Source organism: Octodon degus, unplaced genomic scaffold (assembly GCF_000260255.1).
Source record: "Octodon degus isolate 3935 unplaced genomic scaffold, OctDeg1.0 scaffold00037, whole genome shotgun sequence".
In the NCBI taxonomy this organism is placed as follows: Eukaryota; Metazoa; Chordata; class Mammalia; order Rodentia; family Octodontidae; genus Octodon; species Octodon degus.
Window position 1 is genome coordinate 5,132,046 of NW_004524613.1, and position 17,332 is coordinate 5,149,377.

General features: G+C 50.0%; 1 protein-coding gene across 1 annotated transcript in view; it reads left to right on the forward strand.

The window, feature by feature from the left end:
- Nucleotides 1-7,410, forward strand: part of Dynlrb1 (dynein light chain roadblock-type 1) — a 24,399-nt gene extending 16,989 nt beyond the window's left edge. Inside the window, exons 3-4 of the mRNA XM_004630830.3 lie at nt 1,356-1,523; nt 7,056-7,410. Coding sequence (XP_004630887.1) covers nt 1,356-1,523; nt 7,056-7,099 — 212 coding nt within the window. The 3' untranslated portion in view covers nt 7,100-7,410. The remainder of the gene's footprint in view (nt 1-1,355; nt 1,524-7,055) is intronic.
- Nucleotides 7,411-17,332: the final 9,922 nt, after the last annotated feature.

Here is a 17,332-nt window from a genome sequence, read left to right on the forward strand (position 1 = left end):
CTCTCCAACATTTGTTGTTGGTTGATTTCTTTATGATAGCCATTCTTTCTGGGGTGAGATGGTATCTCAATGTTGTTTTAATTTGCATTTCACGGATGGCTAGTGATGTGGAGCATTTGTTCATATATTTGTTCGCTTCTTTAATTTCATCCTCTGAGAAGTGTGTGTTCATCTTGGATGCCCATTTCTGGACTGGGTCTTTAAATTTTGGGGCCCTAGTGTTTTTTAGTTCTTTATAATTTCTAGAGAGCAGATCTTTGTCTGAGTACTTACTTGTCATGATTTTTTCCAGATTTGTGGGTTGTCTTTTCACTTTGTTAGTAATTTCTTTTGAGGTGCAAAAACTTCTCAGTAAGAGCAGGTCCCAGTTGTTAATTCTTTCAAGTGTTTCCCACGCGATTTGATTTTTGTTCATGAGCTCTTTCCCTACCCCTATGTCTTCAAGAGTTCCTCCTACTTTCTTTTCCAGGAGATTTAGTATTTCTGTTTTAATATTTAGATCTTAATCCATTTTGACTTTAGCTTAGTGCCTGGTGATAGTCCTGGTCAAGTTTTAGTTTTCAGCATGTAGAGAGCCAGTTCTTCCAGCACCATTTGTTAAAGAGGCTATCTTTCTTCCAGTGAGTATGTTTGGCCCCTTTGTCAAAGATAAGATGGCTGAGTATGTTCATAGAGGCTTCAGGCTTTTTTATTTTTGATACAGATATGGAGGGAGGAAGGGAGGGAGGGAGGGAGGAAGGGAGGAAGGGAAGTGGGTAGACAGACAGATAGAGCAGGACTAAGCACACTTTACCGCTAAGCTACACCCCAGCCCCTTAACTGGCTCTTTGAAAGAGAGAATGATCCAGCTAATGCAGGGTCATATTTGCAGGCAGGTGTTTATAACTGGTAACTCCCTCAGGTGGGAGCGGAGATGGTTATGTTCTGGCACCAACTGACCTTTACTTCTTTTTTTCAGTCTTTACAAGTTACTAAGAGGTGTCTCCTGCTTCCGAGCTGCAGAAGGAGCATCTCTACTTCTGCTCCTTGGAATCAGCCCTGCAGTGTGGCCTGGCAGGGGTCCATGCAGTGGAGCCCAGGGGCTTGCTTTGGAATCCTGGCCCTACTGCTGTGGGCAAGTCACCACGGGCTCCTCTTGCTGCACTGACAACTGAAGATGGGGATGCCCCCTGCACAGAGTACTGGCCTGCATGACACCAGTGTCCCTATGTGCTCACACTGTGCCTGTCACATAGTAAATAGCAGCACTGATGTTTACTCACTAGTCCAGTACTCTAGAATTGGGGGAGACATTCAGAAGCATGGTAGAAAGGGACTCCAGTTTCCTGCTCAGTCGCTCTCTGTTCTTCCCTCAGGCATTCCCATCAAGAGTACCATGGACAATCCCACCACCACACAGTACGCCAACCTCATGCACAACTTCATCTTGAAGGCGCGGAGCACAGTGCGTGAAATTGACCCCCAGAATGACCTCACTTTCCTCCGAATTCGCTCCAAGAAAAATGAAATAATGGTTGCACCAGGTAAGGGGCCTTCCACTGCTCCGCTTAGAAGCAGACGCTCATAGCATGTCAGGAAGACCTGACACATTGCTCTCCAGAGGCCCATTGTGGGCGTGAGAAATTGAAACGGGTCCATTTGCCCCACTGCCTAGTTGGTGTCTCCGGACAAATCTCCACAGTGACTGTGGGCCTCAGAGGGGAATCATGCTCATATGGAGAAGAAAACACCCAAGTATAACAGATTACCCTTTCTTTGAGATGGGCAAATTGAAAGGCACATCTGGGACATAAGGAAGGGTGTGATCAGATCTATCTGGCTTCCTAGAAGAGCTCTTGGAGCTAATCTTGAGGGCCCCAAAAGCATGTGAAGTGGACAGCAGGAAAGCTGTGTCTGGAGGAAACAAATTCTGTGATTCTTTTTTTTTGATGGTACGGGGCATTGAACTCAGGACCTTACACTTGCCAGGCAAGTGTTTATTCTACTGAGCTATCTCTCTGGCCCTAAATTCTGTGAGTCTAAGCCAGAATGTAACAGTCCTGTGTCCAGGGCCCTTGCAGCTAGCTTTTCCTCCAGCCCCAGAGCAGATTGCTGTTTAGTTTCCCACAAAGTGCTGGGCTTGCATGTGGAGGCTGTGCAGTGCAACCACACTGGTCTTTGGATGTTAGGACCTTTCTTAGGTGAGGAGATGCCCATCCCAGAAGGGGAAGAGGAGAAACCCACAGAGCTGCCTCTCCAGCCCTGCTGCGCCTTACTTGCAGTCTGCAGGGAAGGACAGACTGTCCAGGACTGTTTCTTGCATTATGTCTTGCTTTCTTTTTCTGGCGAGGACATAGCTATATGTGCATGAGTTAAATTCTCAGCTGCTGAGTGCTTAAGTTGCAGTACGGCTTGCCTAGGGTATCAGAAGCTGTGTAGGAAGGAGTGGAAGGTAGTATATCTCTGCCTGAATCTGTTGGGTGGCGAGAATCTCATTTCCTAGCTCCACACCATACAGTTTGGCCTTGGGCAGGTCATGGCACACCTGTAAGTGCACTTGTGAGGCATCCAATTGGATGTGTGTGTCCGCTGAGGTGGGCAGAAAGCCTTGGAATCCAATTTGAACTAAGCTTCCCTAAGACTGCGTTGTGTGTCTGTGGAGCACAGATTTCCCACATCCCTGAAAGGGTAGACGGACTTGGCCTCCGTTCACACTGTGAGGCAGAGCAGGCCCGAGCTCTCCAGGGTTTGAGCTCAGCAAGGGCGAGGTTCTCAGCACGCAGCGACAAGCCATCTCTTCTGCAAGGCAGAGCCATCTGAAGGCTGTCAGACCCCAAAGCGAAGCCACTCAGCCTCGTCGCAGAGGCAGGGGTGAGGGGACCGGCCCTGCCTGGCACCACACAGAGGCCCCAGGTAGTACATGCACTCTCACGTGGGGTCTGACACCTGCACACACATCTATGCTGGAGGGTGTGTGACACGCTGAGGTCATCTCAAACAGTGTTTCTGTGCCTCACCACACTGCTACAGCCTGCTGCCCCAGCCTTCCTACTCACCAGCTGCTGCTGAAAGCCTGACCAGTCATGTCCTTTTTTTTTTTTTTTTTTGTCGTCTAGATGTTTAAGACAGCCCGTTTTATATTTTTAAATTTTGAGACAGGGTAAGTTGCCCAGCTACACTTAAACTTCCCATCCTTCTGCTTCAGCCTCTTAGGCTGTGAGCATAGGTGTGCCTGTTTTTACCAGTACACAGCTAAGTTCCATGAGCACAGGAACATGTAAGCGCATTAGTGAGCATTTAACAAGTGAGTAAGTGAACGGCTTCCGAAACCACTGCTGTGGTCAGGGCTGGAGACCTGCGTAGGTCACTGTGATTTGATCCTGACATAGCCACTTTATTGTGGTCTAGAAGAAACACTGGGTTTTGGTGCCAGAACTGTGAGCAGGAGTGCTGATGAGTCTTAGAATGTTAGGGCTGGCATAGAACAAAGAGCCCTTGCTGCTGTGCTTTGGGGCCAGTGCTTGTGGGACTGTAATTAGCACCCCACATACTGGCCGCCTGGAGTAGCCCTTCCTGCCCACCTTCCTTGACCAAGTAGGAAGTCGCTTCTCCTCCCAGCAGTAACAGCCATTGGTTTCTGACGTTTGGCTCTTCACTGTCCACATTTTACCCTGTGTTGGTCCAGAACAACCCACACAAAGAGACATTTTAAGATAGACTCAGCCCAGCATGATAGCACATGCCTGTAAGCCTAGCGCTCAGGAGAGAGGCTGAGGCAGGAGGATTGCTGCAAGTTGGAGGCACAAAGCTGAGCTGACTCAGTCCAGGCAGCCTTTAGAATGCTGCCTCCCAAAGAGCACTTGATTTGGCTTTACAGGGTGTAGAACATGATAGTTTGGAGTAAAAGACACTGCTGTATTGTTTGTTTGTTTTGGTGGAGTCGGGTATTGAACTGGGTTCTTTGCGCCTGCCAGGGAAGCGCTTATTCTACTGAGCCATCTGCCTGGCCCCAGACACTGCTATGTTGCTTGTGTCCTTGTGTTTGTTTTTATGAGTCATGTGGCTTACTAGTTTTTCTTTTATTTGGAGGGGGATTAGAGTTTCTGGTTTAAGGGGGTTTTTTGTTTTGTTTTTGTTTTTGTTTTTTTTAGACAGGATCTTGCTATGCAGTTCAGGCTGGCCTTGAATTCACTATGTACCCAGACCTTAGAATTGCGGTGTACCTTTTCTTTATATCTTTTCAGAAATATTTTTGGTTTGGGGATGGGGAGATGGCTCAGTAGAATAAGTGCTTACCTGGCAAGTGCAAGGGCCTGAGTTCAATCGCTGGTTCCACCAAAAAAAAAAAAAAAAAAAAAAAAAAAACTGGTTTATACCATTTTATACGGTTTTTGTTTTGTTTTGTTTTTTGAGACAAGGTCTTGCTATGCCATTCAGGCTTGCCTTCCTTATCACTATGCAGCCCAGGCTGGCCTTGAACTTGGGGCAATCCTCCTGCCTCAGCCTCCTGAGTGCTAGGATTACATGCATGTACCACCACTCCCAGCAGTTAATTTCTGTTTCTAATAGTGATTTTGTTTTTGTGTGTAGATTGCTTAACCATAAAACTATTAGCCATTAGTTTCTTAATTTCTGTTTCTTGCTTGCAACAGACCACCATCCTGGGAAGCACCAACCTAGAGACTTGAATTTAAGTTGCCAAATTGCAGGCATGCCTGATGTCCTGCCTCTTCCCTCATGCTCAGCAGGGAGCAGCAGACCAGGGGGCTCCAGTTAAGGGGTAAAATCCAGATGGCATGTGCCTGCCTCATCCTAGCTGATGTATTTGCCTTGCTCTGGCCACCTTAACCCAGAGCCTCAGTATTCTCAGTAAAATGGGAAGATACTAGCAGCTACCTAGTCATTCAGGGGTTTACTAAGGAGCCATGGGAAAAGTGGTTGAGACAGGCCTGGGCACATGGAAAGTAAGTGTAAGACCCTTCCTCAACAAAACAATTTGATTATGAAGTAGCCAGGGTTAAAACTCCTTGTGTCTCCAATTCTCTCTTCTACAAATTGAGGGTTAGTCTGGCCTGCTTCTGATGACTTGGGAGTTCCTGGGGTTCAGAATGGACATTTCTCCTCCCTGGGCTGGATCACTGGCTTTGGTTCCCCTTTGACCTCATGCCTTTGAAAGGTTCTTGCCCAGAAGGCTCTAGAAAGCCAACAGCTGAGTTTAAGACAGAAACTGCCATCAATCCAAACCCCGTAAGGGCTGGAATTTTTTTTTTTTTGGCGGAACCGGGGATTGAACTCAGATCCTTGTGTTTGTCAGTCAAGCGCTTATCCTGAGCCATCTCCCTGGCCCTAGGGCTGGAATTTCATCTTCAACACTAAGATGGCAAACCTGAGGGTCGGCTCCACAGCTCAGCGGACTAAAGTGCCTGCTTCGCGGCAAGCCTGCCAGCCCCGCCCCCAGCATGCACTGAAACTGGGGGTGGTGAGAGCCTGTAATCGCAGCACTTGGGAGGCAGAAGACAGGAGGATCACTATGAGGCCAATCTAAGTAGTGAGACCCTGTAGAACCGGTCCTAAAAAATACCCAAAAAAAGGATAGAAAATATTTTGGGGGAGAACCTTTGAACTTCAGTGCCCTGCCCAGGAAAGAGCTGAGATTCCTCCCTGCCTGGTGCTGCTGGTTTAGAAAAGAAGAGCAATGGAAGGTTCCCAAAAAAGGTTCTTGCTGTCCAGAGCCCTTAAGATTTCTCAGAGCTGAAGATCGAGTACCTGAGAACATTTGCCACAAGAATGCTGAGCACTGTCACCACGAAGAGAGGCAGACAGCAACAAGAGCTGGCAGCATCTGTGTCTGTCCTCGGGATCTGTGGTGTGGATGGTGGGACCCCTGATGTCTGCAGCTGTTGTGGGAGCTTCCGTGTCCTGGCCAGGTCTCCGGTGCCTTTCTTGTTAAGCTGAGGAAGGCTTCCGTTACTTCAGGCCCTGTCACACCACGTATTACATGCGGTGCCTAAACCTGAAAGTAAATGAACTTGAGGCTGGGGTGTAGCTCAGGGTAGAGTCCTGCCAGCCTGTGCAGCACCCTGGCTTCCAGCCTAGCAGCAGATCTGTAAGGCATAGTTATGGCAAAATCATTAAGAAGTGAATTGCAGAAGATACCAATATGCAATGTATTAATTATTGAAACTGTCGTATTAATCAGTTTTGAAACTGTCTCATTGCTGTTTCTCAATAAAATTAATTTTTTAAAAAAGTGAATTGCTTAATGTAGTGGAGCACATGGAAGCCTAACATTAGGAGGCTGAGGCAGGAGAGTCGCTGCAGCTTGGAGGGCAGCCTGGGCTACAGAGTGAGATCCCGTCTAAACAAAGTGAAAGTAGTACGTTGCCTTGACATAAGGCATCATCTGCATGGAGGATCTAATTGATGAAATCTCAGGGCTAGCCAAATAGCTCTGGATTAAAGCGACTGCAGACAGGCGCAGGGGCCGGGGGTTCAATCCCGGGCCTGCCATGCTGGCCCCGCCCCTGGGGCGCACTGAGACAGCAATTGAGACTGGGCGTGGTGATGCGCCTCTAATCCCAGCTCTTGGGAGGCTGTAAACAGTCTGATCACTACAGTCTGATAGTAGTGAGACCCTGAACACCCTGTAGACCCTTCCCTAAAAATACAAAAAAGAAAAAGAAAAAAATCTATTGGAAAACACTTCTGGGAAGCAGATAACTTCCATGACCCTTCAGATTGTCTTCACCAGGTGTGATGAAAAAGATCCTGCACTGTGTGGAAAGGCCGGCACAAGGGAGAACAGTTCAGCAGGCATCATGGCCGAGTGCCCTGGCGTCTGTGGCCTGGTCCGTGCGCCCAGCGGGTGCTTCAGACAGGCAGAGAAGAGCAGGTGCTGTGGGCCAGCTGAGCGCCGGGAGGTGCTGCGCGCAGGAGTCCCCGAATCCTGTAGCGGATGTGGCCTGGATATTGGCAGGGTTATTACATTTTGTCGTTCGCTCCCATTTTGTGAACTGTTAGGTTTTCCTTCCGTTTTTTCATTTAGTGACTTGTCTTTTCATTTTTCTCTCTTGCAGATAAAGACTATTTCCTGATTGTGATTCAGAACCCAACTGAATAAGCCATTCTCTTGACTCCCTTTGTCATCCCTTAATTTAATGCCCCCCAAGAATAACAGCGTTAATCATGTCAAGCGGCTGCCTGCCTTGGAAGCCCCCCCACACGCCAGGGACCAGAGTGGCCCAGCAGTTCCACCCTCCCTTCTGGGGGTCACAGTGCTGCACCGGGCTTCCAGCAGGGCCCCCCTTGCTGCCAGATTGTGGAGCAGGAGCTGCTGAGAAGCCTGCACCGAGCTTCTTTCTGCCCTTCAGTTCCCTTTGTCGCCCTTGGGAAAGGCTTGTTTTTCTTTCAACTAAAAATAACCAAAACACATACCCTGCTTGCTGTCTTTAAATACTTGGTCGGAATGGCCTCTCCATTTACTGCTCTGCCTTAAAACAGGGCCCCTTTCCCCACACCTGCCACCCACCCGCCAGCTTTTGTGAGCTTTGTGCCGTTGCGCCCTCTGAGAAAGGCAGGAGTGGTTCCTGCTGAGAACCCAGAGACACCCAGTGTCTTCCGTCCCCTCTGCACTCTGCATAGTCATGACGTGGGGTCCTGAGATGCAAGGCCCCAGCCCAGAGCCGAGCTCCGGCTCCAACAGCCCTGCCCTTTCCAAGCCTCCTCCCCAGCCTACCCGCCTGGCTTTAAGCCCTCTCAGCGTTGGCCACTGCTCTCCACAGGGCACAGCGGCATAGGTGAGCGGAGCTGGCCCATCCTTGGGGACATCCCCTCTTCCTGTTCCCCTTCCTTGGGGGGGGGGGCGTACTGTGTGGTGGGCGCCTCCCTGCGGTCAGTCATAGAGAACATGCTCTGCACAGAACACAGTCCTGCTGGTGGTGATGGGGTCCAGTTAGGTCCAAGACAGCATTATTTTGCTGCCACCCTGGCCTTGCTCTCTGGGCCCAATCCTGCTGTCCCTGGTAGGTGTGAGACCCTGTGCCAGGTCTGGACAGGCTCTCTTTCCTGTGATACCAGGGACTGAGGCCAGTTCTTTTTTTTTTTTTTTTTTTCCTCGAATGCCTTCAGGGCACTTTTGGCCAGCAGGAGAGGTGTGAGGTTCGAACTCCAGCAACCTGAGGCTGACAGCTTTGTGGAAGCAGCCACTTAAAGGCCTGAGCTAGGGCCAGGCCCCAAGGCCAGTTCTGAGCTGCATCCCCATCGTATTTGTGGCAGGCCTCACTAGACCACTCCACCCAGCTGGGCTCCAAGCTGTCCTCATGCCTTGGCCTCCTGGGGCGCTAGGACCCCTGCTGGGCTGTACCCAGAGGGGGGCCCCCACACGGTGCAAGTGTGGGCTTGGCTTTGTTTGTCCATCTTGTGCTGTGCTGCTTGTTGCCAAGTGGAGGGGAAGGGAGTGTAGTCTGGCAGTGACTGACTTCAGGCCTGGGAGCCTGGTGCATTTCCTGGAGTTTTCAAAGGTCTCCCTGCACACTGCCATTCCCTTAGAACGATGAACCTCCTACCCCCTACCCCAGTCCCAGAGTCCCATCTGTCTGCTGCCACCTTCATTCTGGGATTCTGGGTGAAGCCCAGCACCCCAGCACCTCCCAGGCCGCATCCAGGCAGGAGTGCACAGCTCCAGCCACCTCTCTGCATCCTTCCTTGGTCTCAGGTACGGTCTCTTTGGTGTCCCAGCAGAAGCAAAGGAAAAGTGGGTCGGCTTCACCTTCCTTCACGAGAAATGGGTTCATAGGTCTGCCCAGAAGGCAAAGTAAAATGGAGAACTTTGCCATATCTTCATTTTCTTGAGTTATAAATACCTTCAAAATTCATTAGCTTTTCATACATATTTAGGGAAAACACAAACAAAGCAGCTTATCTTGTTCTTTTTTGTGGAGCTGGGGATTGAGCTCAGGAAGTGCTGAGCTATGTCCCCAGCCCCTAGGTGGGTTTTTCTTCTGTTTTCCCTAGATGGCTTTTTGAATCAGTGCCTTGTGGAGTTACCCAGCCTGGCTTCAGATTTACAGTCTTCCTGCCTCAGCCTCATGAGTAGTAGCTGGGAATTATGGGCATGAGCCTTACCCACGTTCTTACTTTGTAAGAATCTTTTACAAAACTCTTTTTAGTTCGTTCAGCAGGTATTTAGTGAAAACTTATCGTGTGCCAGGCCTGCAGGCGTGAAGGACCCAATTAATGGCAGGAGCTTACATTCTAGTGGTAATGAAGTAGCCAACTCAGAAATAAAACTATGCTTGGGTCTCACTGCAGCCCAGTTAATCATAATCCTTGAGTGTAAACCTGCTTACTAGTTGATTTTTTTTTTCTTTTTGGGGTGAGGGGGGTGTTTTCTGAGACAGAGTTTTGCTATGTAGCCCAGGCTGGCCCCTAACTCTTGGGGATCCTTCTGCCTCAGCCTTCCAAGTGCTGGGATTGTGTGCCACGCCCAAAAGAAAACATTTACAACCTGAAGCTCTGCTCAGCCATGCTATTAGTGTAAGATAAATATTCCGGGCTTACAGGGTGGCATTCCTGCACCCTTCCCCAGGAAGCTGTTGATCTGTGTAGTTATCAAAACGAGTGAGCCAGGTGTGCGTGCCTGTAATGCACTCGGGAGGCTGAGGCAAGGAAGGGTCACTGAGTTCGAGGCCAGCCTGCCCTACCCCATCTCAAAAACAAAACAGGAGGGCTGGTGAGATAGCTCAGCAGACCAAGTGCCTGCTTTGGCAAGCACAGGGACCAGGGTTGGCTCCCCGGTCCCACATGCTGTTGGCTCCACCCCCAGGGCACACTGAGCCAATCTGGGCATGGTGGCACCTGCCTGTAATCCCAGTGCTGGGGAGGCTGCGAACAGGAGGATCACAATGAATCTGATGTGCATAGTAAGACCCTGTACCAAATACACAAATAAAAACAGGAAAGCTGGGGTGGTACACGCATCTGCCTCGCAAGTGTAAGGTCCTGAGTTCAATTCCTAATACAAAAAAAAAAAAAAAAGAAAGGGGACCACAGACTAAGAAGAGTGCTGGGCAGTAAACCCCAAAGAACAGCCTCACTTCAAGTTCTGCTGGAGACGTACAGGTAATTCTGCAGTGGCATGTGGAGAACAAGAAACAAACCAAAATGTCAAAAGCTACAAATGACACAATAAAAACAAATCCCAGGGGCTGTTGAGATGGCTCAGTGGTCTGAAGCACCTACTTACAACGAGCTTGGCAAGGCACAGAGACCGTGGTTCGATCCCCCAGCACATGCCAGCCCACCCTGCCCCCTGGTGGGCTGAGCTGGCCACACACACACACACAAATAAATAAATAAACTTAAAAAATAAATAAATAAAAACATCCCAGCCCCAGCAACACGCACAGACACACAGCAGCGAATCCTGAGCTGCTGGGTGGCCGTGCGAACAACGATAGTCGGAGCTGTGTGGCTTGGCCTTGGGCAAGCGACCACCAAACAGCTTGAACTCTTGCAACTCATTGGATTCTTCTGGGTGTTTGTTGTTGCTTTTGATCCTAGAAGTATTTGGGTAAAGATAAATCATACAAGTTTGCAGCCACCTAGTAGCTTTGAATGTGATTAGCCAGTGCTCTAGCCCTCTGATGATGAACTGAAGAATGAGGAGAACCATCCAGAACTCCAGGGGCCTCTGCAGTCGGCAACACGCCCACTCCAAGAGAAAGCCTCCCCGTCTTCTGGAGTTCGCTGGGTTTGTGGGAACAGAGCTAGCACGCTGGAAAGAGGAGCATCGGGGTTTCTGGTGTTGAATGTGGGAGATAAGAGAATGAGACCTCAAGGAGACGCCTCAGCGCTTGTGGACAGCCTGGTACTGCCTGGGGACCTTTGGAAGGGACGGGGCTGGATCATTTGAGTGTGTTGGGCGGCAATGTCTCGATGAGATGAATGGGTTGTGTAGTGCACCGTTCTGCCGGGCCAGGCTATCAGCCCATGGTTAGTATTGAAAGCCAAGGTGAAGGCCAGGTATGGTGGCACACACCTGTAATCCCAACACTTGGGAGGCTGAGGCAGGAGGAGTTCGAGGCCAGAGAGAACAGACAGACAAAGGAATTCAGAGTGAGGGAAAGGGAAAGAAGAGGCTGCAGAGGAAGCAAGCTGTCTGCAGGCTTCTCCCTGGACACCTCACCTCTTAGCTGCAGCTGGGGAGTGCGGGTGCAGAGCTGTTTCACCAAGCATGTGGTTCAGCTGCAGAAAACCCTAAAGATCTGAGCGGCACACCCAGGACCCAGGGTTCTTTCCACTGTCGATTCCACTGCCCCAAGAGGGGCCCCTCTCCTGATTCAGGAGAGCTGTGGAGCAGCAGGTGTGACATTCAAATCCCACGCCCCAGACAGCTGAGGCAGAGAGCATCCCTTTCACCCTGACTGGCTTAATCACCCTGCTGCTCCTGCCTGTGTGAAGCTGGGAAATTGTCCCCAGCCGGTGTGTGGCTGTGCTGAGAAGCAGGTACAGGAGGACAAGGGGTGATTGCTGACTTGGCAATCTGGACCAGGACACGGAGGGGAGGGACGGTCCAGACAGGAGGGGAAACAGCCACAGAGTCACCAGGGCCTCTCAGAGCAAAGCTAAACTGGCCTGGGGACAGGGACACTGACTACGGAGCACAGGATGCAGCAGAGGGCCAGGCAGGGACAGAAATGGGGGAGGGGGTAGGATCTGTAGGCGCCCTGCTGGTCCCTTACCTTCTTCTCCAGCTTTTTCCAGCTGGCAGGCAGAGGGCTGAAGCTGTCAACCCTGCCCATGGCTTTTCCAGATGACCTGGCAGGGCTGGGGGAGAGACCTCAGGATATCTGTGGGACCTAGGCTGAGCATGGACACGAGTGGGAGCTGGGGGTTCTGCCAGGTGAGCACCAGGTGGGTGTGGCCAGGGACAGGCTGGGTCCCCTGGGCTGCCACTCCACTCACCCTAGAGGGCGACAGCACAGGACTGCTTCACTTGTGGGTCCAGCTGAAGCCGGGTCAGGCTGGGGTGATGGGCAAGAGGGGATGATGGGCAAGCTACCCTGGTGGCTCGAGTCTGGGGGGAGGTGACTTCCTTTGGGCGTGCTGAGTTTGAGGAACCCCAATCACAGAGGCAAACTTTGTTCCAGAGACCGAAGCTGCAGGCCGCGGGTACACCTGTAACTCCAGATGCTGGGAGGCCCAGGCAGGAAGAGTTCAGTGCGGGCATTTCCCAGGCCCTGTCTCAGAAGCACTGGGGAGGCAGCTCCAGGCAGAGCACTTCTTGGTTCCACCACCGTGCCGGGAAAAGCAGAAACGCAGGCCTGGAGGGAAAGGCTGGAGTCAGCTGGTGCCCTGCGAGACAGGGCCAGGCTTAAGGGAAGGCAGGCTTCAGAGGTAACAGTGGGACACAGGAGGGTAGGGAGTGGCCACCAGCCCATCACTGGGGAGGACAGGGAGGAGAGGTGGGGAGCAGAGGCCTGAGGAAGGAAAAGGCTGGTGTAGACCCGATGGACAGCGTCCAGGAGTTGGAGCTCTGCCAGGGAGACTTTGGGGAATGGGACAGCAGGGGACACAGTGGAGCGGGCTCCAGGAGATGGCCTGGAGGTGGCCGGGGTCTGCAGAAGCACTATGACAGGGCGATAGGGGTTCGGGTTATACTGGTGTGTTTGGCCAACTCCCCAAGAGTGGGCTTAATCAGTATCTGTGCATTTCATGATGTGTAAAATTCGCTGAAAGGAATAAAAGAACCCAAAAGATGGACACACATGTGAGAGGTCAAGGGAGAAGGCAAACTGTGAACTAAGGCATCACTGTATATAACAGATTAGGTGATGACTGCCCCAGCCAAAAATTAATGAGAAGAGAGGTAGGAGAGGGGGCGATGAAGGGGCAGGGACTGATTTTTTTTAAAATTTGAGACAGGATTTCCCTATGTAACCCAGGTTGGCCTCAAAATGACATCCATCCTCCTGTCTCTGCCTCTCAAGGGATCACAGGCATGCATGTGTCAGCATGCCTGACAGGGACTGCAATGTTAAGACCATTCAGGAAGGCCTCCCTGAAGAGACCCTTGAACTAAGTTGAAGAAAGAAGCTGTGAGTGCGCCCCACCTCCCAGGCCTTAGGGAAGAACAATTCAGGCTGAAGCCAAGGAGAGAAGGAGCCGGCGGATGACGTCAGGGGAGCAGCATGGTGCATCTGGCCTTGAAGACCGCTGCCAGCCTTTGGTTTTGGAGTGCTAGGGCTGCACGGTCCCACTCCTGTGACAGGAAGAGCGGAGAGACAAGCAAAGAGGTGACAAGAATCAGGCAAGAGATCCCAGTGGCTCTGTTCCAGGTGGCAGATGCAACCAGACTGTGTAGATTCTTTGGAGCCAAGAGTGATACAGGGAAACCTCCAAATGACACAGGGAGAAAAACTCATCTCCCAACCTAAAAGGTACTTGGGACAAGTTTGTGTTCTCTAAAACCAAAGAATGAATTTTAGGAACAAATGGAGGTTATGAGCGCAGGACATATTTATTGAGGAAAGAAATCTCCTGTCTGAGTTGGACAGGAGGGGGGCCCCCAAGCCGGTTGTCCCCAGGAAGCTGTCTCTTCCAGGGACTTTCATAGAGGAAAATCATGCAGTGAGGCGGGTCTAAGGTGGTGGAGAAGACATGGGAACTCGCTTAGGTGGGCATGAGGTGGGACAAAACTATGGTCAACCAATGAGATTACAAGCACCATTGCTCAGGTACAATTGATTAAATCCAGTACCAATTGGGGAAGAGAGTCACATAGCAAGTGGGCACCAATTATGGGACAGGATCTGTCCCTGTTGGGGGTTGGGTTAGTGACTCATTTGGGCTCTTTCAAGGTGATTGATAACTATGTAGAACATCAATCCCTGATGCCCATCCCTAGGGAAGTATGTAGCTGTGTTTCCTCTTTCATCTTGGTCTTGAGGTCTGGTCCATGTGGGAGTGTCTTTCTCTTCCAAGTTGCAAAGTCACCTTGTCTTCCATACCATCCCTGAGGGGCTGGGCCTGTCTAACTGCCTGTAATATTTCTAATTTAGCTACCTACAACAAGAGGACTTGTAGGGGCTGGGGAGATGGCTCAGTAGAATAAGCATTTCCCTGGCAAGCGTAAGGGCCTGAGTTCAATTCCTGGTTCTGCAAAAAAACCCAACCAAACAAAAGACTTTGTAGATGGGCACAGGGCAGGTGGGGGGCAGTAAATAGAAGAAAAGGCTCAGTGATGAATCTAAGGTTTTGGGCCTAAAAAAGACAGGGAACCAGAGGAGGAGAAGGTGTCCGCAGGCCCGTCAGGGGAGGGCAAGGCGACCCCCTCCAACCTCTGCTCAGCATAGGGCAGGGCAGGTAGGGCCATGCTTTCCTCGTTGGCTCTGATCACACCTCCCGCGACCTTGTGAGGTCTGCCCACTTGGACACCCACAACTTTATCCACAGGCCAACTCTGTTAGTTTTGGCGAAGAGTTTATTGGGACACAGCTCTGTTACCCCGGCTGACACTGCCTTTATGATGCAGCAGCCAAGACCCCGTGGCTCTTTGTTACCTTCTCATTCTGAGACACAATATCTGACACTCATAGATTACAGAATTTTTAGTTTCTGTCCATAGTCAGCTGGCCGCAAGGCAGGTCTGCACGGCATTCCATGGCAGGGTAGCAGAAAGCAAAGAGACAACGCGGGGAGGAGGGAGGAGCTAATGCTCCAGGCCACGCCCCCAGCGACACCGCCCCCAACCAGGCCTCACCTCCTCACTCACAGTTAGCTGTAAGCTCATCCATAGCCAAGATAGTATCCGTCCCAGTGATGCAGTCCCCTCCCCCAGGTCCCACCTAGGAACGCACGAGGCTTTGGAGAGACACGCAACCATAACAAACTGCAAAGCATGCAATCTTCCAGTTGGCCCCTTAAAGGTAGTTTGCTCCCCAGGTCATTACAACAAATACTGTTCTGTTATAGAACCAGCAAATATTTAAATGAAACCCCTTTATAGGACACAATGGGGTATGTCCTGTTTTGCTGTTAGTAGAATGGTGCAATAAACATTCTTAACCATGTCTCCTTGAACAAGCCCTATTTTTCCATATTCCCCTAAAACTGGTAGAGTACTATTGGACAACATAATGGAAACCAATCTGTAGGCAGATTCACTTGTGTTTTCCGTGATGACTGTTGGTGCTTCACTACTACACTACACTGAATTTTGTTCAATGACCTTTAAAGGCAATCAGCCTCTTTTATCATGTATTGGTGGGGCTCTGCCAGTAAATATAATTGTTGTTGGTTTTTTTTTTTTTTGGACCCACTTAGGCCACCCTGAGGGCAGGGCTGGCACGGCATGTGGGGTTGAGCCAGTGTCCCCTGCACCTGCATAAGCTTACCTAAGCAGGTGCTTTAGACCATTGAGCCATCTCACTGACCCCATTAAGTGTAATATTTGATGTTTGGGTTTTAAATTTAGGTAGAGGGGCTGGCCGAATAGCTCAGTGGATTAAAGTGCCTGCAAGCAGGTTCAGGGTCAGGGTTCAATCCTGGGCTTGTTGTGCCGGCCCCGCCTCCAGGGTGGGCTGAGAAGGGCGATTGAGACTGGGTGTGGTGGTGCGCTCCTGTAGTCCATTTTGGGGCCAGGGAGATGGCTCAGTGGAATAAGCGCTTCTCTGGCAAGCGCAAGAGCCTGAGTTCAATTCCTGGTTCAACCCCAAAATAAATAAATAGGTAGATAAATAAATTTAGGTAGAATTTATTTCAGATTAGTTGGTTTTAGTGGGAGTACCTTTTAAACTTTTTCTCTCAAGTTGCCTAATGGGCTATTGTTTATTCTTTTTTAAAGTGAATTTAGGACAGGGTCTATAGGGTGTACAGGGTCTCACTATGTAGATCTGACTCCAAGCACTGGGTTACAGGTGTGCGCCACCATGCCTAGTCTCAATTGCCATCTCAGCGTGCCCTGGCGGCGGGGCCAGCATGGCACACTGGGCATCGAACCCCAGCCGCTGCACTCTGCCTAAGCAGGCACTTTTGTCCGATGAGCTATCTGGTCGGCCCAGTTTGTATTTTTTTTTTTATTTTATTGTATGTATTTGGTTGTTACAGGGTCTCACTACACAGCTCAGACTCGTGGTGGTCCTCCTGTTTTCAGCCTCCCCAGCACTGGGATTAGGGATTACAGGTGTGTGCCAATACACTCTGACTCTGGCTGGCTCAGATCTCCGGTGCCGGGATCGACCCATTTATATTTTTAAATGCTTTTAGGTCTAACTTGCCTAAGCATGAGCTTTAGTCTGCTGCTGAGCTACCTCGCTGGCCCCTATTTTTATTTTTTTGACACAGGGTCTCACCACATAGTCTGGGCTGTCCTTGAACTTGTGGCAGGCCTCCTGCCTCAGCCTCCCAAATCCTGGGATTACAGAAATGTGCCATCACATCCAGCCTCCACTTGTCTTATTTTTTAATAGTTTTACCAAATTATCTTTTTCTAGAAAATGATCCATTTCAGCCAGATGTGGTGGCTCATACTTGTTACTTCAGCACTTGGGAGACTGAGGTAGGAGGCTTGCCATAAGTTCAAAGCCAGCCTAGACTACAAAGTGAGTTTAAGGCCAGCCTGGATTATAGAGCAAGACTCTGTCTCAAAACAAATTATCCACTTCATCTACATTTTAAATTTATTGCTGGGGGGGGGGGCTTGCCAGTTAGCTCAATTGTTTTTTTTAAAATTTTATTTATTTGTGTGTGTGTGTATGTGTGTGTGTGTGTGGCCAGTTCAGCCCACCAGGGGGCGAGGTTGGCTGGCATGTGGTGCTGGGGGATTGAAACGCGGTCCCTGTGCTTTACTAAGCTTGTTCTAAGTATAAGTAGGTGCTTTAGACCGCTGAGCCATCTCACCAGCCCCAGCTCAGTTGTTTAAAGCGCATGCTTGGGCAAACAGGCGCAGGGCAGTGTGGTTCGATCCCACATCACATGCTGTACCAGACCTGTCCTTAAGACACCCTGAGCCAGCGCCCCCGCCAAAAAATCCTAAATTTATTGCCATAAAGCTTATTACCACTCATTTTGATCATTTTTCCTGCATGTGTAGGTACATCCCCCTTTTTTTTTTTTTTTTTTTGCAGAATTGGGGATTGAACTCAGGCCCTGGGGCTTGCCAGGCAAGCACTTATTCAACTGAGCCATCTCCCTGGCCCAGGCACATCCCTTTTAAGTAATGTTTACTGTACTAATTCTCAGTATTATTTTGTAATTTATACTAGTGTTTGTTTCGTTTCATAAATTTCTACTCTTACTATTTTTTCTTTGGGCTTATACTTTTTTTTAAAATTTTATTTATTTATGTGTGTGT